Genomic DNA, 27,085 nt, shown 5'->3' with positions numbered 1-27,085 from the left:
TATACATTGCGTTTCTCCCCCTCCCCACTTATTTTACAAGATGGTGGGACGCAAGTGCCGGCAAAGTTGGTGCTCAAGCCTCAACATCCAGTTTGTGAGTGTTGCATATGTTTTTACATATACTGGTTTTTCATATTTCATTTTTTTTTGTATTTACATCCTTGGTTGTGGCCAAATTAAAACAAAAAAAAGAATAAAAAAAACAAAAGTATTTACAAAAAAAACATACTGTATATATTGCACCTTGCAGATGGGCAATATTCTCAGTTTGTTTGCGTGTAACGTCTATGTGACACCACTGTCCATTCTGCTGGTGAGCGGAAGTGAGGTTGTGGGTACCGGACTCAGATCCAGCCCCGTCCTATCAGCTACATTCAATACCATAGAGCACTCAGCCATTATAAAAGACATCCCCCCAAGCTCTGGGCCATTCACATTTGACGTCACCATCTATGGTCGTGGATACACCTGGGAGGGGCCAACTGCCAGCAATCCATTTCAGCACCTGTTGAGCACCTGTTGATGATGCGAGACTTTACTTTATGTTGTGTCCACAATCCTCCTGGGTGAGTCTTTTTGTAATCGCTGCAGATGCGAACACGCCACAAGCACATATATATACCTCAATGTTCTTTTTTTTGAATGCATTTACGCACTTCCACATGTGCCTGTGAATCATCACCCCTCCCAAGTTCCGTTTGAGTTTTGTGTTGTGCGAGGTATGAGAAGATTGTGTTTCAGTTTCGGTTGCATTATTTTTCCTGTTTGTGATTTTTTTTCAGTCTTCTTTCATAAAAAAGGAAACAACATACATATATATATATATATATATATATATAAAACAAATATTCCTGTTTTTTGTTTGATGTAAATTCCTCCTGAAAAAAGGGACGGACAATCAGACAGATATACAGACAACAGAACAGTTGGCTTATCAACACAAACTATAGGTGATGTGAAATGTCTATGTTACGCTGCACGCATGGTCAAAAAGTGACTACGGCTGTTCTTTTTTTCTCTTTTACGCAAAGCAGTTTAAGCGTAAAAGAAATACAGAAACATCACCAAAAAAAACAACCGTTGAGCTAAAATGACGGAAAAAAGATCTCCAAGCGTTTAACTTTTGTTCAGGAGTCTTTTTTTTTTAAAGTCCTATTTTTCTCATTTCACTTTTCTGGGTTCATAATCATTATCATCATATATTTCTTTCTCAATAAAAATTCAACTCAGAAGGTAAAAGCAGCATTTCAACCAACCATTTCACACACACACACACACCCAATAGGCTCACAAGAACTAAGGACCTTTTTTCCCTGTAATTTACACTGGTTCTTTGTCAAAGAAGCTTGGAGTTTCATATTCCATTGAATGGCGGTTCTGTTTCTGTTGCCGATCGTCTCCATGTGAAAGTTGGTGGCTCTCCTTTATGGAGAGCTGAAGGTGGGGACTCACGTCTCAATGAGGGAGTTATAAGGGGTTCATAACGGTGCTTTGACAACGGGTGATAATCCCCCCCTCGAACCCACGCCATATGAAGGACGGAAGGAAGGGCTGATGCCCCCCACCTTCTTTCTGTCCCGCTCCCTTACGCTCTCTCGTTCACCTCGCTCCCATTGCTGCTTTGCCGTTCACATTCATTCGGTAACGCCGCTCTAAGTGAGCGGTTATGGCCAGCCTTGTCTCGCAAGGGAGAGGCATGGATTCAGTTTGGTGTACATTTTTCAGACCTACCGTTGGCCTCCTACATTGAGTTGGGTGAATGGGTGGTTGGGCAGGGGGAGGAGTATGTACGGGGGGGGGGCTGGATCTGGGTAGACTTGGAGACCAATGCTGAGAGGAGAGTGTATGAGTGACAAACAGACCCCGGACCATCCCTCCCTCACCCAGGGACGTCTCCAGCCCAGAGTGGAGGAGGGTTGGGGAGGAGGGCTGTTGGTTTAATACTGAAAATGTGACAGGGTTGGTTGGGAGCCCTGTCCCAGTGGTCTATGTTATACAGAGTAGGCCAGGACTCTCAGAGGAGGGGGCATGCCTGACAGATGACTTGGGGCTAGGTTTGAGGATTAGGGGTTGTATAGTTGCTGATGAGGGTGGGGGGAGGGGTTGGGACTACTGCAGTAGTGTGAGGGGGCTCTGGCTGCTCCACTAGAGTGCTCTGAAGTCTGGTAACAGTCGATTTTGGGTTGATTCCACCTACGGCGGTTGAGGTTGCTGCAGTTAGGCTTGGCCATCTGCTATGAGTACCCGCCGTCCTGATCCCAGTCACCGCTCGGCTCTGTGTCCTCACGCGTTCCTCCACATGCTCCCGGAATGCTGAAACGCATCCATCCATTCATCCCTCCCGCCGCCTCGTTCAGTCGTTCACAAACTACTGCTTAGCGTTCAATGAAAATTGGTTGTCTCTTTGAACCTTTTTTTCTCCCCTCAACAGTGCTAAACCTGCCCGTCTTACGGCCTGGTAACCTTGGGGCTCTCCGCTTGCTCGCGGCGTATCGCTCCTCCAGCCAATCCTCTTCCAGGGCGACAGCCGGACTGTACATGCAATTTCCTCCGTCGTGTGATTTATTGGCTTCGGTTTCAACTGAAAGGAAAAAAAAGAGGGACTCCAAATTCGAAAAGTGACACGTGGTCCCGCATAACAAAAAAGAGAAAAGCCGGACGTAATGGCTACGTTCCCCTGAAAAAGAGGAGAGAAGTCAGTGAAACCAATGAGGTCCCCATAGGGAAGGGCAGGCCCTCCTGTCTTCAGTGGTATTTCATTACAACTGAGTGGTAGTACTGAGATTGTGTGTTTGAGGGATTCGTCTTAATGTATGTGTGCTTATGAGTTTCCACCCATGCACCTATGTGTGTTTGTTGAGTATCCTTAAGAGTGTGTGTGTGTGGGTGGGTGGGTGGGTGGGTGAGGAGGCTGGGGGCTGCTGTCCTGTGTCCAGAGGTGAGGTAGAGCCTGTCGGCACAGGAGCAATGGCGGCGCCCCAGCCTTGAAGGTGTGCCCACTTTGAGGTAAATGGCAGACGTCATTGACCTTGCCCTTTCTCAGTGACCGCTACACTAACAACTGAGTATGGTAGCTTGGAGGGGCCATACTAAGCTGAGTCACACATGCGCAGACTCGGACTAACTTACCCTGCAGGTCAGGGCTACATCACTGCAATGTGTACAGTAAACATGGCATTTGAGTTTCTGAGGTGTTTGTGTGTGTGTGAGACATGAGTTGCCTGCCTTGTTCACTGCTATTCAGACAGGGTGTGGGAGTCTGTATGGATGCTGTTCAGTCTCCAGCCACTGAATCTACTTGCCAGCAATTTAACTCTCTCTCTCTCTCTCTCTCTCTCTCTCTCTCTCTCTCTCTCTCTCTCTCCCTATTCCTCCCCTCTTCTTTCACTCTTACTCCTCTGAGAAAACTACCGTCAGTGGGCCCCCTTCCATCTTCCCCTCTTTCCTTCGCTGCGATAACGTTCATTGGAGAGAGAAGGGCTCAATTGTCATTCATAAGAGGGTCTACTGCTGGCACCAGCTGCACGGGCAATGACAAGGCACGTCTGCCGTGTGTGTGTGTGTGTGTGTGTGTGTCAGTCACAGGAACCGGCCCTAATGACAGAACTGAAGGTAGATACGGAGCCACGGTCTGTAGTTTTACACATTTCAGACAATTAAAAGGAGACTTATAAATATAGCACCTGACTTGTTTCAAACATGATCACGCTCATGGCTCAGTTGCGTTGGGAGGTGATAGTAGGTACTGGTAGCTCTGCTCTGTGGTAGGCGCTACACGGCACACGCTCAGGACCTCTGTTTGTGTGTGACAGCGTCTCCTGAATTCTTGTTTTTACACTAATTCTGAGACTGAAATTAGCGGACCAGTTTAAAACATGGTTGCCATCATTTCTAACAGGTGCAAAGCTGTGAAGACCACCATCTAGTGGCACAGAGTGACAACTGAGGTGCCTCCAATATGGCTCTGGGAAGGGACCCAGAGTGTGTGTGTGTGTGTGTGTGTGTGTGTGTGTGTGTGTGTGTGTGTGTGTGTGTGTGTGTGTGTGTGTGTGTGTGTGTGTGTGCGTGCGCCTTGGCAAAGGGATGCAACTCCCACTGGATAAGACTGCTCAGACAGGGAGGGCCGCCAAACTGATTCCCCAAAACAGGTATGAAGAGGTGGTTGGTTAAAAGCAAAAATCATTGTTTGTTTGACTCCTGCTGCTGGTGTGTGGTTGTTGCCTGTTGTTTGTTGTTTACCACGTAAATGTCGGCGAAACACAAGTCCTGCCTAAACCCTTCCCCGCTCCAGAAAAAAACGACCATTCCTTTCCCAAGTTGCCCCACTACTATTCGGCAGCGGGGAGCGCCACTCACACTTCCTGGTCCTCGAAGACCTCCAGGAAGAGCGGGGGGAAAAGTTCAGTTGGGCACTCCACCTTCATGTGGAGGAAGCGGCTGGCGTGGCACGCCCCGATCATACGCAGGTCCGTCACCTTCATCAGCAGCTTGGGCCAGAAGTGGGGAATGTTGTGCTTGCGGTAGTTGATGTAGTGTTCAAACGCCAGCAGGTAGGTCTCCTGGCACTTCTCGATCTTGTCACTGCTCGTGAGGCCCGAGCGGTCTGTGACCGAAGGCAAGGGGAGGAAGAGGGTGGGAGGGAGAGAAGAAGGTGTGTGTCAGTAAACAGAGAGGGTAAAATTTCACCAAGCCTATCATAGGAAAGGAGGACAAAAAGAAAAAAAAAATTGTTACATACATACATTTTACATACTACCTTCATTGTACTTTTATATACAACATGATTGGACTCCCAATCACGGCCCGGATGTGATACAGCCTGGATTCGAACCAGGGACTGTAGTGACATCTCTTGCACTGAGATGCAGTGCCTTAGACCATAGATGCCACCTTTCCAACAAGTCAGTTTGTCAAATGCCTGCCCTGCTAGAGCTGCCACGGTCAACTGTAAGTGCTGTTTTTGTGAAGTGGAAACGTCTAGGAGCAACAATAGCTCAGCCGCGAAGTGGTAATCCACACAAGCTCACAGAACGGGACTGCCGAGTGCTGAAGCACGTAGAGCCTAAAAATCGTCTGTCCTCGGTTTCAACACTCACTACTGAGTTTCAAACTGCCTTTGGAAGCAACGTCAGCACAATAACTGTCCGTCGGGAGCTTAATGAAATGGGTTTCCATTGCAGCCGTACACAAGCCTAAGATGCGCAATGCCAAGCGTCGGCTGGAGTGGTGTAAAGCTTGCCGCCATTGGACTCGAGCAGTGGAAATGCATTCTCTGGAGTGATGAATCACGCTTCACTATCTGGCAGTCCGACGGAAGAATCTGGGTTTGGCGGAAGCCAGGAGAACCCGAATGAATAGTGCTAATTAAAGTTTGGTGGAGGTGGAATAATGATCTGGGGCTGTTTTTCATGGTTCGGACTAGGCCCCTTATTTCCAGTGAAGGGAAATCTTAACGCTAAGGCATACAATGGCATTCTAGACGATTCAGTGCTTCCAACTTTGTGGCAACAGTTTGTTTAAGGCCATTTCCTGTTTCAGCATGACAATGCCTCCGTGCACAAAGTGAGGTCCATATAGAAATGGTTTGTCGTGATCGGTGTGGAAGAATTTGACTGGCTTGCACAGAGCCCTGTCCTCAACCCCATCGAACACCTTTGGGCTGAATTGGAACGCCAACTGCAAGCCAGGCCTAATAGCCCAACATCAGTGCCCGACCTCACTAATGTTCTTGTGGCTGAATGGAAGCAAGTCCCCGCAGCAATGTTCCAACATCTAGTGGAAATCCAGAAGAGTGGAGGCTGTTATAGAGGGGGGACCAACTCCATATTAATGCCCATGATTTTAAAATGACATTTTTGACGAGTAGGTATCCACATACTTTTGGCCACGTAGTGTATATCAATGGATAGATGGATGGCTAGATGTATATACTGAACAAAAATATAAATGCAACAATTTAAAATATTTTACTGAGTTACAGTTCATATATGGAAATCTGTCAATTTAAATAAATTCATTAGGCACTAATCTATGGATTTCACATGACTTGGCAGGGGCACAGCCATTCAGAATGAGTTTTTCCCTACAAAAGGACTTTTACAGACATACTTGTCAGACACAGATCTGGGGAAGGGTACCAAAACATTTCTGCAGCATGGAAGGTTCCCAAGAACACAGTGGCCTCCGTTATTCTTAAATGAAGAAGTTTGGAACCACCAAGACTCTTCCTAGAGCTGGCCGCCCGGCCAAACTGAGCAATCGGAGGAGAAGGGACTTGGTCAGGCAGGTGACCAAGAACCCGATGGTCAATCTCGCAGAGCTCCAGAGTTCCTCTATGGAATGGGAGAACATTCCAGAAGGACAACCGTCTCTGCAGCACTCCACCAAGCAGGCCTTTATGGTAGAGTGCCAGACGGAAGAAACTCCTCAGTAAAAGGCACAGCTTGGAGTTTGCCAAAAGGCACCTAAGGACTCTCAGACCATGAGAAACAAGATTCTCTGGTCTGAAGAAACCAAGATTGAACTCATTGGCCTAAATGCCAAGCATCACATCTAGAGGAAACCTGACAACATCCCTGCGATCGATGGCAGCACCATGCTGTGGGGATGTTTTTCAGTGGCAGGGACTGGAAGACTAGTCAGGATCGAGGGAAAGATGAACAGAGCAAAGTACAGAGAGATCCTTGATGAAAACCTGCCCCGGTGCACTACTGAGCAAGAGGACAAGTACATTAGAGTGTCTAGTTTGAGAAACAGACTCCTCACAAGTCCTCAAATGGCAAATTGAGACTGGTGTTTTGCGGGTACTATTTAATGAAGCTGCCAGTTGAGGACTTGAGGCGTCTGTTTCTCAAACTAGACACTCTAATGTACTTGTCCTCTTGCTCAGTGGTGCACCGGGGCCTCCCACTCCTCTTTCTATTCTGGTTAGAGCCAGTTTGCGCTGTTCTGTGAAGGGAGTAGTACACATTGTTGTATGAGATCTTCAGTTTCTTGTCAATTTCTCGCATGGAATAGCCTTCATTTCTCTAATACATGACAGACAAGCAAGTTCCCTACCTTCTCCCTCTTCCACTTGCCTCCTCCATTTTTGCAGTAATGCTGCAATCGGTTGGTTGTGATTTTGGATTGAGCAAACGTTCCCATATATTTTCAATAGCTGCATGTGTGACAACTCCACCAATCCTATTCATAATATCATTAATAAATATAATACCACAAAAAAACGGTATATTAGAGTTTAACCATAATATTTGTTGTAATATTTATTCTGTCTTTTCTGGAGGATAAAATAGAAATTGTAACCAGCTTTGTACGGCTTGTTTAAGAAAGGGCGATACTTTGAACAAAGTTTCATTTTCATGTAATCAAAATTGAGAAGTCGTAATCCGTATAAATGCAAAAAAGCATTTTCTTTGATTTTTGAACAAAGGATTAATCTTTCTTAGTAATCTACTGCAGAACCAGTTCGGGTTTAAGCATATCTTATGTATGAGTGAAGCTTTTAGTGAGAGGTGTAATGCTTTAATATTTAATAATTTCAGCCTCCCAAAGTCATATTCATTATTTAAATAAGCACGTTTAATTTTGTCTGCTTAGCGTTCCAAATAAAGTGTATTTTTTTTCTCCCTCATATGATTTAAAAAACGAGTTGTCTGGAGTAGGCAGAGCCCTAAGTAAGTGTGATCGGACTAAAGAGTTAATCAATGTGAGTTTTCCATAAATAGACAGGTATTTACCTATCCATCGTTACAGAATCTTGCCTATTTTTGCTAACTTTCTATTGAAATTGGTTGTGGTAAGTTCATTTCTATCTTTAGGGATATGAATACCAATTATGTCTACGTCACCATCAGCCCATTTTATTGGTAAATTACAAGAAAATGGTGTCTTTTTAACGATCCAATATGTAATATGGTACACTTATCACAATTGGGATTTAGCCTAGTTACCTTCATCTAAATAGTACAGCAACTTTTACTCATTCTTACTTATAATTCGTTTAGATCCACACAAAGTGTCTAGGTGGTAGCGGATGGATTTGGAACTCGTCCTGAATCCTCTCTGACCTGAATGACCTCAATTGACCTCTGTCCATTGACCCTTTTCCCGGTCTTCACCTGAGCTCATGAGCAGCACAGCCTGCAGCAGCGCCACCTCCGTGTCGTCCAGATTGAACTGCGCCAGGCTCTTGCCCAGGTCGAAGATGGCATCCGACACCACGCCCAAGCCGCCGTTCTTCAGCTGCTCCCGCTTGACCGCCATCTCGCCGCTCAGGGTCAGCGTCTCGCTCTCTGCGTCGTAGCGCACGGCGGCTCGCAGCGACATGATCTCCATACAGCAGCCTTTTAATAGGATGATCTGGTCCTCACAAGGCAGCTGGACGGAGGAGAGGAGAGAGGGAGGAGGGAGGGAAAAGGAGGAGAGTAATAGTAGAGTTTATTGGTTGCTTGCCGTCATAGACTGTACACCAATTTACAATCAGATTTTTATCAAATAGTAAGATCCTAAAAAAACACCATTCTAATACAATCCTATATGAAAAATACAATACAATAATTCTACAATGACCAATATTCGGAGTGGCAGGTTTAAAAACAACAGTTCTAATTTTGAGTTCTTTGGTAGACTTCTCAAAAGCCACTGGGCTGTGAGGTGCTTGTGCATTGATCAGTTTGGTGAAGAATGGGATAGGAAAGATCTGCTAAAATCCTGTTTGTTTTATTGGCGTTTTCAGGCGGAGGAAGGGAGTGAACTTTAAAGGCACTCTTCCATCCTTCGATTGGAATTTCAAAGTATAGTTACGTAAGCCTACATGCTTCCCAACTGTAGTGGTGTAGGCTTTGCGTGTGGAGTTCCAAGTCTGTATATATCATTCTGTTATATCAGCTTCACTCTGACTGAATCCCAAATCCCCCCCTTCCCCTCAGCCCTCTATTTATGTGTGTCTCCGCCATATGCACAAGTGTCAAATACTCCAGCTATCCAAGTCATAAACTGTTCTCTCTGCTACCGCACGGCAAGTGATACCTATAAGTCTGGAACCAACAGGACCCTGAACAGCTTCTACCCCCAAGCCAAAAGACTGCTAAATAGTTAACCAAATAGCTCCCCGGACTATCTGCATTGACCTCTTTTGCACTAACTCTTTTGACTCATCACATATGCTTCTGCTACTGCTTATTATCTATCCTAGGCTTGAGGCCCTGGGTCTCAACCCCGCCCTGTGCAATTGGGTCCTGGACTTCCTGACGGGCCGCCCCCAGGTGGTGAAGGTAGGACACAACATCTCTACTTCGCTGAGCACTTGTTGGCTGCTGATCCTGCTAATGACCATAGTAATCATACTGTCATTAGTAGCAACAACACTGCAGCAACGACAGAATCTATACCTAATTAAGTCAACACCAAACACAATGCAGGCTCATTATTGAGGAAAGACTCAGAGACTCAGGTCAACAGGCTTCAATTCAAACACACAAACAAAGACACAGGCAGTCTTTAGAACTGATATAAGGAAGACCGACACATCCCAACACACACACACACACACGTAGGGCCTTACCCCCGAGAACATGGGAAGTTTTTTGGCAAAGTCGACGACGCGGGTGATGGCAGGGGTGATAATCTTGGTGAACTCACTGAAGGCCTCCAGATCCACCTTGTCTCCGTCCGACGTGGGGACTACGGGTGACTGACCTATGTCCTCCGGCTAGGGGACAGGACAGGGGACACATGTACACAACACATGTCAACAGATAGCCCGCAGCTGAGGTTAGGAACACGAGTCAAGAGACTTGAGTTAAGTCCTTTGTTATTCCATGAGAGTTCATTCATTTGTTTGCTGGTAAGATGACACATTTAAGCACATTCGACAAAAGTATGGAATTAGACCTAGCAGACACATTACAATGACTGAATCGTTTTTATTTTTAAGTAAGGGTTGACATCATTGAGGAAGATCAGATCATGTGTAGTAAACAACTGTGCAAAAAGAGAATACACATAGAGACGCAAAGCACATGGTCAAATTCGGTATCAGCGGTTGATTTACATGCAAGACTAGCAGATGGGATTCTATGGACTCGGGCTCCCAAGTGGCGCAGCGGTCTAAGGCACTGCATCTCAGTGCTCGAGGCAGCAGTACAGACACTCTGGTTCGAATCCAGGCTGCATCCCAACCGGCCGTGATTGGGAGTCCCATTGGCCCAGCGTTGTCCGGGTTTGGCCGGTGTAGGCCGTCATTGTAAATAGGAATTTGTTCTTAAGAGACTTGCTTAGTCAAATAGAAAATAAATAAAAGGCACATCAGACTCAAACTCTTAATGTTGGTCCAGCCAATTTCATTGGGAGTTGAGAAAGGGCTGAAATGTAACATAACAAAAGGCATTATAGGTGGGATGGGCTGAGGGAAACTGAGGGTTGGGATGTGGAACTGGAGACAAGTGGGAGTGGAGTTGCCTGGTAGGGGTTAGAATGACAGTCAAAGATAAACGTTTTTAAGAAAGTACGTTTGAATGGCACTGAGGGGGAACGCTGTTACATCCAATGCCTGTTTGCCTGAGGCTGATGCCGCACAGGTGCTTGCACGGGTGTATACCTGCATACACACACACACACTTGCTTTAAAACGCACACGTGCACACCTGCATACACACATGTCAATAGTGCCACACATGCACTAAAATGCATATAGTTGGCCTTGCTGTTTAGATTTTTGCTGTCCTTGATGCCTTTTGTTTTTGCATTGTTGTTTTCCTTTGTTTTTTTCTCTTTTGTTCATTTTGTTGGTTGTTGGCGCATTGGGTGGGTGGTTGTTTTGGTTGGGTTGGAGGGGGACAGCGACTTGGGGGGGGGGGGCAGTGGAGATGGGGAAGGGGAGGTTTTTCAGGGGGGACTGTGGGTAGGGTCTCGGATGGTTGAGATACAGCTCTCTGGGAAATGGGGGGGGGTCTTGGATGGCGGTTGGGAGCTTGGGCCGGGGGCCGATTGGTCGCTGGTTCGGGTCCCCGAATTGACGCATGACCCTGGTTGCTCCTGTGGGTCTCTCTGGATGGGAGCGTCTGCTAGATGACTGAATGTAATGTAAATGTTGAGCGTCTTCACTGCAGGTAGATTGTATGTTCCAAAAAAACATGATCCTTTTAAACAATGAATGACACACAATCTATACAGAGCTTATGGGCGTGACTGATTCAGACTTGAAGCAATGTGGAGTATGCACCTGAGAATCTCGCAATTACCTGGAATAATACAACAATGGCTTTGATAACAGTACACACATTTGTCTCATCCTAAATAAGTCAGAGTTAAAAAATGTCGGGGTCAGCCGTGTTTGTTTCAGAGTTAAGAAATAGCTCTCTCTTGACAGAACAAAAAAACGAACTGCAAAACGAACCCGTCTAGGGTTCGAAGGTTCACAAAGTCATTCAGTGCCTAAAGATGGTAAACATAAGTATGCTAACCCTGTCTATGTCGCTTGTTAAAATCGGTCAAAGATCAAGCAAAAAAACTAAACCAACTTGCACTTACTATGACTGTGATATGTGGTTGTCTCACCTAGCTATCTTAAGATGAATGTACTAAACTGTGAGTCGCTCTGGATAAGAGCGTCTGCTAAATGACTCAAATGTAAATGTCTGTTAAACCCCTAGCAGCAAACCGGGTTTGAAACTAGGTTGGTTGACTACAGTGGTATTTCAGGGGGCACTGGCACACAACGGACAAGTAATAGTCCAAAATCCATTGCAACCAATGCCCTGAAACAACTTCATTATCACTCATGTGGAGCAATTCAATTCAGCGATTTACAGAGGGGCTCTTTCCATACTCAGCTTCAATCAAATAGGTGAGACAAAATGTATGGGTCCTCTCCAGGACACAGGGCTGGAGGAGGGAGATGCAGTGGACTGGAGCTTTATTGATTTGGTCGGGTGACTTTGATTCCAAGTGGATGGAGGCAGTCTACAGCTTGTAAATAAGAATTTGTTCTTAACTGACTTGCCTAGTTAAATAAAAAAATAAATGTAACTGTTAAATGCAAGCTATTTACTAGCATTCATTCTTGTCCAGAGCGACTTAACGCAGGTGTAAACAAAATGCATTTCCTACGGTATAAAATGGATGTTAAGTGCTAGATATATCCTTAGGGCATTACATACTGCATATGGATTTTAGGAAGTAAGTAGGGAGGTAGTTACTGGCTAATAACATTAAAAATGTTCAAAGGGGAGTAGTGTAATCATCTGTTAGGTTAATCATGTGACTTCAGGCTAGATGTGTTATTTTGGTAGTTGGTGTGGTTCGGGAATGCTCTCGGCATTCTTCTAATGCCTGGTATTTGAGTCCCATTTAAATCATTTCTGCTGTGTATAGAGCCACAGATGTTTTGTATCGCTGAGTGTCATAGGCTATTTGTGGGATGTTCATGTATACCACTGAGTACACCAACATTAGGGAAAACCTTCCTAATACCGAGTTTGCCCTCAGAACAGACTCAGTTCGTCGGGGCGTGGACTCTACAAGGTGTCGAAAGCGTTCCACAGGGATGCTGGCCCGTGTGGACTCCAATGCTTCCCACAGTTGTGTCAAGTTGGCTCAGTGTCCTACGGGCGGTGGACCATTCTTGATACAGGAAACTATTGCGTGTGAAAAACCCAGCAGCGTTGCGGTTCTTGACACAAACCAGTGCGCCTGGTACCTACTACTCATACCCCGTTCAAAGGCACTTAAATTTTTTTGTCTTGCCCATTCATCCTCTGAATGGCACACATACACAATCCATGTCTCAATTTTCTCAAGGCTTAAAAATCCTTCTTTAAGAGCAGGTGTTCTTAATGTTTTGTACACTCCGTGTATAAGTTGATAGGACAGTTATGTCACGGTGTGGTGTCATTGTCGCTGTGTCCTGTCACTTTCTCCGGGCTTTGAGCATTCTGATGTAAATTACACACTGCACTCCCAGCTGTCGGCACTGGCTGCTGTTCCCTGCTCACGCAAAAGCAAACCTACAGATCCGACGTGACCGTTTAGTCACGGTAATTAGGCTTCTCCAAGGTCTGATGCTGCTGGTGGTCATTAGTAGCCTACCAAACTTGCTTACTGCCTGGTACTCAGCACTCTATTGTCCCTCTAATCACTCTGACATCAATGCAAATGTGATCGACAATCTAATCAAACACTTCATGAGAGCCCATGAGCTCATGTTGTTCAACATTTCTATAGGCTATGGAATTGCGGGAGAAAACACAGTGATGGATTCTATTAAAAAAAACAACAGTAGTATAGCCTACCTGGCTGGCATGAAAATGAACCATGGGAAAAGCGTCCTCCATTCGCTATTTAAGTGCATCGATATTTAAGTGCATCGACATGTATTTTTTCCCCTGCCCCTGTTTTGAGACGGGTGCATGATAATGGTCCATTCTAAATCAAAACAAATGTCACACATATCATTTAGTAGATGTAAAGACAAGATTAAATCAAGAACAGTCTGATGGGTGACAATATTAGCCTACCACTTTGAATTATATAGTATATTATGATGCCCAGTGTGCAGTAAGGCAAGAAACAGCATATGCCTTTTCTTTTTTTTTTGCGTGTTTTTCAAATCATAGTCGCACACCTCATGTAGCCTAGCCCACATGCCTATATGTTTTGATAAGGTCTGTATCGGAACTAAAGTGGCCAAATAACGTCTTAAAATGAAGCACATTAATCCGCTTTACCACGGATGTAAAGCCTAACTGGCATACAGCTCGCGAGTTTCAAGTTTGGGGAAGATCATTTTCACCATAAAAATGCACCTTTTATAATAAAAGCATTGCATCCATAATCGCATTTGTGGTCACTTTTGAAAATGGTGTTTGCCCGCTAATTGATTGCATTTTGGAACATTCGCGCTTAGAGCCTACTGCAGTGTGCGCATTGCTGCGCTACGTTCTGATCTGTTGCGTCAGTCCCGTTGCTTAAAACAGTTTTTTTTATGCTAGTGGTTGTATTATTAAACTGTCTCAGACTATGTTTGGAATATTTATTTCCTGCACAGAATAGAATAGGTCGACTTTTATACTATGGGGGACAGTAGAGTGACATAGGCTAGTGCTTTTGCTGTTCATTAGGCCTACTCATCTTGTTGGCTGACGAAAAGTAAATGTGGACAGTTCTTCCAATATCTTCAATATGCACCTTGGAATTGGATGAGGACGCGAGCAGTTGTGTCGCCGATGTGTCTGTCTTCACTTGTAGCCTGTGAGAAAGACCCGATCAAGTGACGGGCATTGGCTAATAAGAATTGAGCTATCTGAGAGAGCCATGTGAGTGAGAGGTGCTTTGGAGCAAGCAGCCTGGAGAAGGGAATTATAATTATTATATTCAGCCCAAGGGCACAACGGCCACTGGCCGCAAAAGGCATGGATTTTTTTAGGGGGCATTACGGCCATACAAAGGGGATGCAGCCGGGAAATTCGAGGCATTATCAAGTGCTTGTCAAATTGTGAATGAGAGAAATGTGTGCAGCCTGAGCTATTTTATTCAGCTGTGTTCAGATGTATTTGTCATACTATAAAATAATGCCACGGAATTCTAAGCAAATCTTGTCTGCTAAATGAACTAGTGTAGCCCACAGCCATATGGCATAGCCAGATCAGGGCCTAACATAAGGACAACTCCGAGTATGCTATTCTGTTCTTCTGAAATAGACTACATTTTCTTCATATCATGTTTCTTTAGACCTGTCTAAAATAAATAATGATATTACATGGATTTATTGTACTTTTTAAAATGTAGATGTTCCAAAGGTCTTCATCAGTGGCTTGTAGGCTGTGTGTGGAAGCCTGGAGATGCTGAATGTGTTGACGTTAATTAACGGTCAGTTACTGTGAGACCAGTAGTTATTTGCTTGACAGTCACCGGCTGAAAAAATGTCATGACCACCACAGCCCTATATCCCTTTTTTTACCTTTATTTAATTAGGCAAGTCGGTTAAGAACAAATTCTTATTTTCAATGACGGCTTAGGAACAGTGGGTTAACTGCCTTGTTCAGGGGCAGAACGGCAGATTTTTACCTTGTCAGCTCGGGGATTCGATCTTGCAACCTTTCGGTTACTAGTCCAACGCTCTAACCACTAGGCTACCCTGCCGCCCCATGTTGTACGGGCTAGCCCTGTCAGGATACTCTGTGGTAGTACTGGTAGGCCTATTGATCTGATGTGCTATGGGCACACAGCGGCAGGAGGTTGTAGCTAGGGATTAGGCCTAGCAGGTGCTGAGCTATCAGCTAGGCGCTTCACTCACTCACAGCATGGCTGACACTAAGCCTTGGCAAGAAGCAGGGGGCTTTATTAGCAACCTGCCCCATGAATGGGTGATCTACCTGGGAGGAAGATGAGAGGAAAAGGGGGTGATCCTGGTGGGGGTTCCCGAGGCTCACTGTGAATGGCAGGTGTGGTAAGAATTGCAAGGCAACTGTGTTCAACAAGTGGCATGGTATGAGGAGGAGGAAATGGGGTGTGTGGTTTGAACACACAAAAACATACACACACTTCCATATTTTCTCACACTTTCTGTTTTTCTGTCAGGTATTTTAATTGTCTGTATTGTCTACTTGTTGAATGTTTGTGAAGTCTTGATTCGTGGTTGTTTGTAATGTCTTGTTAATTGGTGTTGGACCCCAGGAAGATTAGCTAGCGTTACGGCGTTAGCAAATGGGACTCACTCACGCACTCACTCACTCACTCACTCACTCACTCACTCACTCACTCACTCACTCACTCACACAATACAATACCGCTCTCATATACCCACATGTGCACACACACGCACACCAGTGTAAGGCCCCAATTCACCCATAACGGCTCTAAATAGAGAGAATCATCCATACCACAGAATGTTCACCCGCAAAGCCACATTCAATTTGCCCTAACCATTACGAGGTGTGTGAAAGTACTGACAACCCAAAATCAAACTTTGTTTTGAGAAAGCTGCAACTTATACCAGCCAATATAGAAAATAACACCTTTCAACTGGTGCCAGAAGAAACCCATGAGTTCCTTTTAAAACTTCTATAAATACCTTAACCCATATAACCTTTAAAACATATAGAGCCCATATAAACCTTAGTGTATAGCCTAGACTAGAGACCTTATAGACAATTTAGGCTTGTACTTGTGTGCGTGACAGGGGCTGTAGCAATGGTTTTACTGTGGAGAGTTGTAACTAAATGCTGATTGCCAGTCGAGATGACGGACGGCATTCAACATAAATGCTAATGGGACTATTTAGTGTAATTATTTAGTATAGAAGCCCAATTTATCACAAATGAGCCTAACACTGACAGCCAGCCAGCAAAACTGAGAACCAAACAAACACTTAGGGAACCCGCCAGCCAGTCAATCAGAAGCTGCCAACATTATCAGCCCTAGCGGGGGCGAGGCGAACGTTGGTCGTCCTTGAAGGGTCTGGAAAAGTCATAGGTCAGAGTTTGGTGCCCCCGCTGCCATTGAATGAAATAAAGGCTTATACATACAGGCGAGGTCATAGTGATTTGCAATAGACACATTTAAAGCATCCAGAAAGTATTCACACCCCTTGACTTTTTCCACATTTTGTTGTTACAGCCTGAATTTTAAAATTGATTACATTTAGATTTTTAAATAAGTTTTCAATCCCTTTTATTGTGGCAAGTCTAAATAAGTTCAGGAATAAACTTTACTTAACAAATTACATTGAATATCCCTTTGAGCATGGTGACATTATTAATTACACTTTGGATGATGTATCAATACACCCAGTCACTACAAATATAAAGGCGTCCTTCTTAACTCAGTTGCTGGTGAGGAACGAAATTGCTCAGGGATTTCACCATGAGGCCAATGGTGACTTTAAAACAGTTACAGAGTCTAATGGCTGTGATAGGAGAAAACTTAGGATGAATGAACAACTTTCAAGTTAATCCACAATACTAACCTAATTGACAGAGTGAAAAGGACACCTGTACAGAATAAAAATATTTAAAAACATGCATCCTGTTTGCAACAAGGCACTAAAGTAATACTGCAAAAAAACATGGCAAAGCAATTAACTTTTTGTCCTGAATGCAAGGTGTTATGTTTGGGGCAAATCGAATACAGGACATTACTCAGTACCACTCTCCATATTTTCAAGCATAGCGGTGGCTGCATCATGTTATGGATATGCTTGTAATCGTTAAGGACTGGGGAGTTTTTCAGGATAAAATAATTAATGGAATGGAGCTAAGCACAGGCAAAATCCTAGAGGAAAACCAGGTTCAGTCTGCTTTTCACCAGACACTTGAAGATTAATTCACCTTTCAGCAGAAAAATAACCTAAAACACAGACCAAATCTACACTAGAGTTGTTTACCAAGAAGACAGTGAATGTTCCTCAGGGGCCAAGTTAGAGTTTTGACTTAAAATCTACTTGGAAATCAATGGCAAGACCTGAAAATGGTTGTCTAGCAATGATCAACAACCAATTTGACAGAGGTTGAAATATTTTGAAAAGAATAATGGGCAAATGTTGCACAATCCAGGTGTTGAAAGCTCTTAGAGACTTACAATTTAGTATACACTCTTATCCAGAGCAATTAGGGTTAAGTGCCTTGCTCAAGGGAACATCAACAGATTTTTCACCTAGTCGTCTTGGGGATTCAAACCCGTTTCGGTTACTGGCCCAACACTCTTAACCACTAGGCTACCTGCCGCCCCGAAAGATTCACAACTGTAATCGCTACCAAAGGTGCTTCTACAAAGTATTGACTCAGGTTATATTTCTACATTTTATGTTCAATGAATTAGCAAACATTTCTAAAGGTTTTCCCTTTTGTCATTATGGGGTATTGTGTGTAGATGGGTGAGAGAAAAAAAAGTTGTATTTAATCCATTTTGAATTCGGGCTGTAACACAACTAAAGGTGGAATAAGAGGTATGAATACTTTCGGAAGGCACCGTAGCAATAGACCACAATGATTTGGCATTCTCAACATACAGGCTCCAAATATTTCTCTGTGTGTTTCGTTTGTAAGCTCAAATGGACAATGAGCAGAGATGTCCAACGGGCCTTTGAAAAGCAAAATACTTATCATAGAATATGGGGTCATATGGGGAAACGTATTCAATCTTTTGTAAAAATCCATTGAGTCTAAGTCATGGAGGAGTTTCCTCCCAAGGTCGAGACAGAAGGCCCTGTTGTACACTCCAGCCGCTAACAAGCTACTTGTAGCTGTGGTCTCATGTCTACAACACTGTTTTAATGGTTAAGTTCATCACCTGGAAGCTTAGCCAAATCTGATCTACCGGTTTATTGAAACTCTACAATCAAGCTGTTGTGACATGTTGAATTTGATTACTGTAACCAATTATTGCAAGGCACATTATGATGCAAAACCAGGTATAAACAGAGATGAACAAGGAAGTAAGGCTTTGAGAAAATGTACTTTAGATATGTACTAGAGTTTTGTCCCGGGGGGGGGGGGCCTGTCATGTCTGCTTGCTTCAACACCTGTTATGTCTCTGCTTGTCTTTGTCATTAAAACATCTCATAGTCTTGCAGCCATCCTGTCCTTCATCCTCTTACCAGGAACTTGCGTTTCTGTTTCCAGTGGGAGCCCTGTGCATTGGTGTGGCGGTGGGCCTCGGTCAGCATGCGGATCAGCTCCCACTCTGAGCCGGTGGGCTCCGGCCGGTTCTGCAGAGTCTTCACCATCTCCTCCTTCCTCTTCACCCGGTTCTCCTCGATCAGACGCCGCTTGGCCACCCGCTTAGAGTCGTCCAGGACGACTGAGAGAGAGAGAAAGGAGGAACAAAAAAAGGGAGAAAGAACATTGATTTCAGTTACATCAAGAAGTCATGACTGAAGGCATCCGTACGACTCGTAAAATGTTTGTAAATGTGTAATATGTATGACATTGTGCACGACACGGTGTGTGTGCGTGCATGCGTACGAGTGTGTGTGTGTGTGAGAGACACTCACGGTCCATGGCCATGCCCACTGCGATGCACTTCTTGAAGCGGCACAGCTGGCACTGGTTGCGGGTGATCTTGTCGATGATGCAGCAGCCATCGTACTTACAGGAGTAGGCGGGGTGGAGGTTCTTCTGAATTGTCCGCCGAAAGAAACCCTGGCAGAGAGAGAGAGAGGGAAAAGAGAAAGAGGGGAGGGAGAGGGTGAAGAAGAAAAAATGGAGGGAAAGAAAGGGAAGAAGGAAGAAAGAGGGAGCCAGAGGGGGGTGTGTGTGTGTGTGTGTGTGTGTGTGTGTGTGTGTGTGTGTGTGTGTGTGTGTGTGTGTGTGTGTGTGTGTGTGTGTGTGTGTGTGTGTGTGTGTGTGTGTGTGTATGAGGTTTTGACAGGGGTGGCAGACAGACCATGATGCAGAGTTGAAGGGGGGGGGGGAGTCACTTGGACTAGAGTGAGGATGACAGAACTGACATAGATATGACATACTGTAAATATTGAGGAAGCTGTGTGTGTCTGCATTAAATTCAGGCAAAAAACCTGCCCCGAATTGAACGCATGTGAATATCCTTATTTATTTATGGTTGATGTTGAGATGAACCCTTCCCCCATCTGATCTTTGTATTTCCTGGCCTTGTCCTAACCTTGTTCTTCACTGACCCAGTGCTTGAAGTGAAAAGAAACAGTGCAGGCTCCATTCAAAAGTTGTGCTCTGTAGGGAGTGCATATGGCCCTGTGTGTCTCACCTTGCAGCCCTCACAGGTGATGCAGCGGTAGTGGTAGCCAGTGGCCTTGTCTCCACACACCACACACGGTTCATCCTTCTCCAGGTAGCTGGGGATGTACCCTGCAGCACACAGATAGAGGTGGAGAAGGAGAGTGGGATGAGGAGTGAGTATGAGGACAAGACCTGAAGTTCACACTACTGCCACGCAGTACTGATGCTTTAAAGATAGTAAGTATTCGGACCGCAGAGCTTTCAAGATATGCGTAATAGATACAGGTGACTGCCAAAATAATGGAAACACTTGAGTAAATGACGGATACAAAGTGCTTCCACACTTTGTGTGGTTCCCGAGTTAATTAAGCAATCAACATCCCATCATGTTTAAGGTCATGTATAAAAAAGCCTAGGTGCCCATTATTTTGGCTACCATGGCTAGATGAAGGGCATAGGGGGGTTAAAAGGGCATAGGGGGGTTAAAGGATGTGTGTGTGTCAGTCACCAGATCTCAACCCAATTGAACACCGGGTTTTCCACCGAAATCAAAGTTGAGGAGAGATTGACTGCATCGCCATTGGTCTTTGTGCGAAGTATTGATCTGTTGCAGGTACCGAACTGTCTGTCCAAGCAGTTGGCACACAGTTAGGACACTCATCCATACAAGACATGTAACCAGAGGTCTCTTCACAGTCCCCAGGTCCAGAACAGAGGCTGGGAAACGTACAGTATTAGATAGAGCCACGGATACACGGAACTCTGTGCCACCCCAGGTAACTCAAGCTAGCAATAAAAACAGATAAAAGAACACCTTACTGTACAAAGGGGACTGTGCAGAGACAGCCATTTTATATATATTGTATTGTAATTGGCACTGTATTATGAATTAGACCTAGATATTGTGTGTATGTACTGATATGTCCTCTGTGTGATGTTTTAAATTGATGTAGTTCAGTACTTGACTAATAACAACACCCTAGTCAAGTTCAAGTTTTATTGTCACATGCACAAGTACAATGAAATGAAGAAATTATATCACCAAACAAAGATAAATGACATCAAACACAATGGAAAAAGCCTTTGGAGTACCTTAAATTATATCATGGGCAGAAAACACAATTCACCTCCATCGTTTATTGAAGTTGATGGGTCATTTATAACAAAACCTTTCGATATTGCCAATCTGTTCAATGACTTTTTTTTACTAGTAGTGGAAAAAATCAGAAGTGAAATGACAATATTGAACAGTGAACCATCATATTTTTGTATAAAAGATCTAAAAATGAAAAAGAACGATTGCTATCTTGAATTTGGTCAAGAACTATTTGGTCAAAAACTACTGTTATCCATCTATAAAGATAAGCCACCAGCTATAGACAACCTTGATGGGAAACTACTGAGAATGGTAGCAGACTGTATTGCCACCTCTATTTGCTATATATTTAACCAAACCCTAAAGGAGTGTATGTGTCCACAGCTGTGGAAGGAAGCTAACGTAATTCCACTGACTCTAACAGCCGTCCAATCAGTTTGCTGCCTGTTCTTAGTAAACTGATGGAGAGGATTATGTTTGACCAAATACAATGCTATTTTCCAGAGAACAATTTAGCTACTGACTTTCAGCATACATTTAAAGAAGGGCACTCGGCTTCAAATAATCTATGGATTTCACATGACTGGGAATACAGATATGCATCTGTTGGTCACAGATACCTTAAAAAAAAGATAACCAGTCAGTATCTGGTGTGACCACCATTTGCTTCATGCAGCGTGACCTCTTCACATAGTTGATCAAGCTGTTGATTGTGGCCTGTGGATGATTGTCCCACTCCCCTTCAATGGCTATTCGAAGTAGCTGGATATTGGCGGGAACTGGAATACGCTGTCGTACATGTCGATCCAGAGCATCCCAAACATGCTCAATGGGTGACGTGTCTGCTGAGTGTGCAGGCCATGGAAGAAGTGGGTCAGATCCTTGTGACATAGAGCCATGCATTATCATGCTGAAACATGAGGTGATGGAGGCAAATGAATGGCACGACATTGAACCTCAGGATCTCGTTTCGGTATCTCCATGCATTCAAATTGCCATTGATAAAATGCAATTGTGTTCGTTGTCAGTAGCTTATGCCTGCCAATACCATAACTCCACCATGGTGCTCTCTGTTCACAACATTGACATCAGCAAACCGATCGCCCTAATGATGCCATACATGTGGTCTGTGTTTGTGAGGCCAGTCGCATGTACTGCCAAATTCTCTAAAACAATGTTGGAGGCGGTTTATGGTAGAGAATTTAACATTCAAATATCTGGCAACAATTCTGGTGGACAATTCTGCAGTCAGCATGCCAATGGCATGCTCCCTCAACTTTTGACTCCTGTGGCATTGTATTGTGTGACAAAACTGCACATTTTAGAGTGGCCTTTTATTGTCCCTAGCACAAGGTGTAACTGTGTAATGATCATGCTGTTTAATCAGCTTCTTGATATGCCACACCTTTCAGGTGGATGGATTATCTTGGCAAAGGAGAAATGCTCACAAACAAGGATGTAAACAAATTTGTACACAACATTTTTGCGAAAAAGCTTTTTGTGTGTATGGAACATTTCTGGGATCTTTTATTTCAGCTCATGAAACATGAGACCAACACTTTACATGTTGTGTTTATATTTTTGTTCAGTGTATACATATAATAGACAAAAACACAAGAAATAAGAGAAGAAGCTATATACAGGTGCCAATACCAAATGTACAATGTGCAGGGACACTGGACCTCCACAAGTCTGGTTCATCTATGGGAGCAATTTCCAAACGCCTGAAGGTACCACGTTCATCTGTACAAACAATAGTATGCAAGTATAAACACCAAGGGACCACGCAGCCATCATACCGCTCAGGAAGGAGATGGGTTCTGTCTCCTAGAGATGAACGTACTTTGGTGTGAAAATTGCAAAACAATCCCAGACCAACAGCAAAGGACCTTGTGAAGATGCTGGAGGAAGCAGGTACAAAAGTATCTACAGTTGAAGTCGGAAGTTTACACACACCTTAGCCAACTACATTTAAACTTAGTTTTCACAATTCCTGACATTTAATCCGAGTAAAAATTCCCTGTCTTAGGTCAGTTAGGATCACCACTTTATTTTAAGAATGTGAAATGTCAGAATATTAAAACGAGTCCTTTATCGACATAACCTGAAAGGCTGCTCAGCAAGGAAGAAGCCACTGCTCCAAAACCACCATAAAAAAGCCAGACTACGGTTTGCAAATGCACATGGAGACAAAGATCATACTTTTTGGAGAAATGTCCTCTGGTCTAACGAAACAAAAATAGAACTATTTGGCCATAATGACCATCATTATGTTTGGAGGAAAAAGGGGGAGGCTTGCAAACCGAAGAACACCATCAGAACCATGAAGCATGGGGGTGGCAGCATCATGTTGTGGGGGTGCTTTACTGCAGAAGGGACTGGTGCACTTCACAATATAGATGGCATCATGAGGAGGAAAATTATGTGCATATATTGAAGCAACATCTCAAGACATCAGTCAGGAAGTTACAGCTTGGTCGCAAATGGGTCTTCCAAATGAATAATGACCCCAAGCATACTTCCAAAGTTGTGGAAAAAATGGCTTAAGGACAACAAAGTCAAGGTATTGGAGTGGCCATCACAAAGCCCTGACCTCAATCCTATTGAAAATGTTGTGGGCAGAACTGAAAAAGCGTGTGTGAGCAAGGAGGCCTACAAACCTGACTCAGTTACACCAGCTCTGTCAGGAGGAATGGGCCAAAATTCACCCAACTTATTGTGGGAAGCTTGTGGAAGTCTACCCAAAACGTTTGACCCAAGTTAAACAATTTAAAGGCAATGCTACCAAATACTAATTGAGTATGTAAACTTCTGACCCACTGGGAATGTGATGAAAGAAATAAAAGCTGAAATAAATCACTCTCTACTATTATTCTGACATTTTACATTCTTAAAATAAAGTGGTGATCCTAACTTGGGTGAACAGGGAGTACATGAGGCGTGAGTAGCAGTGGGTTGAGTAACACTATGTTGGTGTTTATTTTATTATGGCAGTTACCTGTATCTCCAAATACAGTAATAGATTAAAAGTATGTGGACACCTGCTCGTCAAACATCTCATTCCAAAATCATGGGCATTAATATGGAGTTGGTTCCCCCTTTGCTGTTATAACAGCCTCCACTCTTCTGGAAAGGCTTTGCACTAAATGCTGGAACATTGCTGCGAGGACATGCTTCCATTCAGCCACAAGAGCATTAGTGAGGTCGGCACTGATGTTGGGCGATTAAGTCTGGCTCGCAGTCGGCATTCCAATTAATCCCAAAGGTGTTCGATGGGATTGATGTCAGGGCTCTGTGCAGGCCAGTCAATTTCTTCCACACCGATTTCGACAAACCAATTTCTGTATGGACCTTGCTTTGTGCAAGGCAGCATTGTCATGCTGAAACAGGAAAGGGCCTTCCCCAAACTGTTGCAACAAAGATGGAAGCACAGAATCATCTAGAATGTCATTGTAAGCTGTAGTGTTAGATTTCCCTTCTCTGGAACTAAGGGACCTAGACCGAACCAAAACAGCCCCAGACTATTATTCCTCCTCGACCAAACTTTACAGTAGGCACTATGCATTTTAGGCAGGTAGGGTTTTCCTGGCATCTGCCGAACAGCACTTAGAGTTGACCGGGGCAGAAATTTGAGAGCTGACGTGTTGGAAAGGGGGTATCCTATGACAGTGACACGTTGAACGTCACTGAGCTCTTCAGTAAGGCCATTCTACTGCCAATGTTTGTCTATGAAGATTGCATGGCTGTGTGCTCAATTTTATACACCTATCAGCAACGGGAGTGGCTGAAATAGCCTAATCCACTTGTGTGTGTGTGTGTGTGTGTGTGTGTGTGTGTGTGTGTGTGTGTGTGTGTGTGTGTGTGTGTGTGTGTGTGTGTGTGTGTGTGTGTGTGTGTGTGTGTGTGTGTGTGTGTGTGTGTGTAAAGTACAAACCAGGGTTTTGGTCAATTCCATTTCAATTCCAGACAAGTACACTGAAATTCACTGGACTGGGAGAAGGGAGGGTAGGGATGCTCAGTCTCAGGCTGATCCCAAGCCAGTCTGTGGTTTTTGTTAGGAACCTGAGCCCAAACTTAATAGTGCTGCTGCAGCCCACACCCACTACTATAGTTGCCCCTACTCCAATATCTCAATTGAAGTACTGTCCCATCTATTCAAATTCCAATTCGATATGCTCTGACCCAAAAGGATGTATGTAACTGACCTGTACTCTCTGACCCAGTCTGTCCGTATCCATTCATTTCTATTTAGAAAAGAAAAGTCACATTTAAATCTATTTTCACCCAATACAAAATGGAAGGGGCAATTCTTTCTTCATGGAAAAATACTACACTTAGATACATTTAGAAGAAATAAAGTCTTTCAAAATAAATTTAAGGCAAAATGACATGCTGTTTATTTTAGGCAACAGCTAAACCTCGACTCAGTTTTGGTAACAAACCACTTCACGCATCATTTTTTTAAGAAACCCATTTCCTTCATGGGTTATTCAGACAAAAACGTTTGAGGGTGCCATGCCATGCGTCAAACAGGAAGTACAGGAGGGGGCTAAGCACACACCCCTGGGGGCCCCTGTATTGAGGGTTAACATGGCGGAGCTGTTGTTGCCTACTTTTACCACCTGGGGTCGGCCCGTCAGGAAGTCCAGGATCCAGTTGCAGAGGGGAGTGTTCAGTCCCAGGGTCCCGAGCTTGGAGGGCACTTTGGTGTTGAATGCTGGGCTGTAGTCAATGAACAGCATCCTCACATAGGTGTTCCTCTTTTCTAGGTGGGAGCGTGGAGTGCAATTGAGATCTGTTGGGGCGGTATGCAAATTGGAGTGGGTTCAGGATGTACGGGATGATGGAGTTGATGTGTGCCATGACCAGCCTTTCAAAGCACTTCATTATCACAGATGTGTGCTACAGGGTGGTGGTCATTGTGGCAGGATGACTTAAGAGTTTTTGGGAACAGGAATGATGGTAGTCAGCTTGAAACATGTGGGGATTACAGACTGGGAGAAGGAGAGGTTAAAAATGTCTGTGAAGATGCCTGCCAGTTGGTCTGGCATACTCTGAGGACACTCCCTGGAATAGTGTCTAGCCCATCAGCCTTACGAGTCTTTACCCATTAAAAAACCTTACATCAGCCTTGGAGAGAGGGAGAGCTCATCCGGTCCTCCGGATTAGCAGGGGCCCTCACGCAGAGCTCTGTGTTATTTTTCGTCAATGCACGCATACAAGGCATTGAGTTCATCTGGTAGAGAAGCATCGTTGGGCAGATCAGGCTTCCTTTGTTGTCTGTAATGTACTGTAGCCCCTGCCACATGCGTCAAGCATAGGCGCCGGTATAATAGGGTTTCCACCTTGTTCCAATATTGTCTTTTTTCCTGTTTGACGGCTTTGCAGAGGTCGTAATGGGACTTCTTGTACATGTTCGTGTCCTCAGCCGTAGCCCAGGGGTTGGATGCGATAGCTCTCTGAGCGGTAGCTCTGTCCTTTAGCTTACTGCGCACCTCAGAGTTAATCCAGGGCTTTTGATTGAGGAAGCAGTGAACCTTCACTGTGGGGACGATGTCTGCGATGCATTTCCTGATGAAGCCGGTGACGGAGGTGTTTAGCTCAACGACGCTATCGTCCGGGAACATATTCCAGTCAGCGCTAGCAATGCATTCCTGCAGCATAGCCTCTGCTTTGTCTGACCATTTTTCTATGGAGCGCATCATGGGTACTTCCTGTTTGAGCTTCTGTCTGTAAACAGGAAGCAGGAGTATAGAGTCCTGATCTGATTTGCCAAAGGGGGGACGAGGGAAGGCCTTGTATGCTTGCTTGTGGATTGAGTAACAGAGGGTTGAGTAATACTATGTGGGTATTTATTTTATTTTGGCAGTTACCTGTATCTCCAAATATATATAAAGTACAAAACAGGGTTGGAGTCAATTTCATTTCAATTTCAGACAATTCAGGAAGTACACGGAAATTCTAATTATCTTCAATTATTTTCACGGAGGAAAATTGGGAATTGGGTTTACTTTCTGAATTGATCGGCATTGACATGGAATTGACCCCAACCCTGATATAAGCAGACATACAATAGAACACAGTCAAACAAAAACTCATGATCTTATCCTAAGATCTTGGCCTGAGGACCCCATCACATGAGAGTCAGGATACAAACCACTAGAGGAGACGACAGTGTGACAATGTGTGTTTGTGTGCACTCGCGCATGTATGTGTGTGTCTCTGTTTGTGTTCGCCTGAGAGTGAGGAGGTTAACCTATTCGGTACTGCCTTTTCCTGGCATGTAATGAAGGAGTAA

The 27,085-nt window shown here is 44.3% G+C and overlaps 1 protein-coding gene across 5 annotated transcripts in view; it reads right to left on the bottom strand.

The window, feature by feature from the left end:
* Window positions 1–632: 632 nt before the first annotated feature.
* LOC115201054 (thyroid hormone receptor alpha-like) overlaps window positions 633–27,085 on the bottom strand; it is a 205,932-nt gene continuing 179,479 nt past the window's right edge. For 4 of the 5 annotated variants that reach the window (XM_029764283.1, XM_029764286.1, XM_029764284.1 and 1 more), the window contains 6 exons: window positions 19,720–19,820; window positions 18,992–19,139; window positions 18,596–18,798; window positions 9,566–9,712; window positions 8,121–8,379; window positions 633–4,603 (listed from right to left, as the gene is read on the bottom strand). In XM_029764283.1, the coding sequence (XP_029620143.1) occupies window positions 4,353–4,603; window positions 8,121–8,379; window positions 9,566–9,712; window positions 18,596–18,798; window positions 18,992–19,139; window positions 19,720–19,820 (1,109 nt within the window). In that variant the 3' untranslated portion in view covers window positions 633–4,352. Of the gene's footprint in view, window positions 4,604–8,120; window positions 8,380–9,565; window positions 9,713–18,595; window positions 18,799–18,991; window positions 19,140–19,719; window positions 19,821–24,992; window positions 25,032–27,085 lie in introns of all 5 variants that reach the window. The other variant, XM_029764285.1, reaches the window with a different exon arrangement.

The sequence above is a fragment of the Salmo trutta genome, chromosome 10 (assembly GCF_901001165.1).
Source record: "Salmo trutta chromosome 10, fSalTru1.1, whole genome shotgun sequence".
NCBI lineage: Eukaryota > Metazoa > Chordata > Actinopteri > Salmoniformes > Salmonidae > Salmo > Salmo trutta.
The sequence above is the reverse complement of the archived record's forward strand: the minus strand, read 5'-3'. Positions and strand labels throughout refer to the sequence as shown.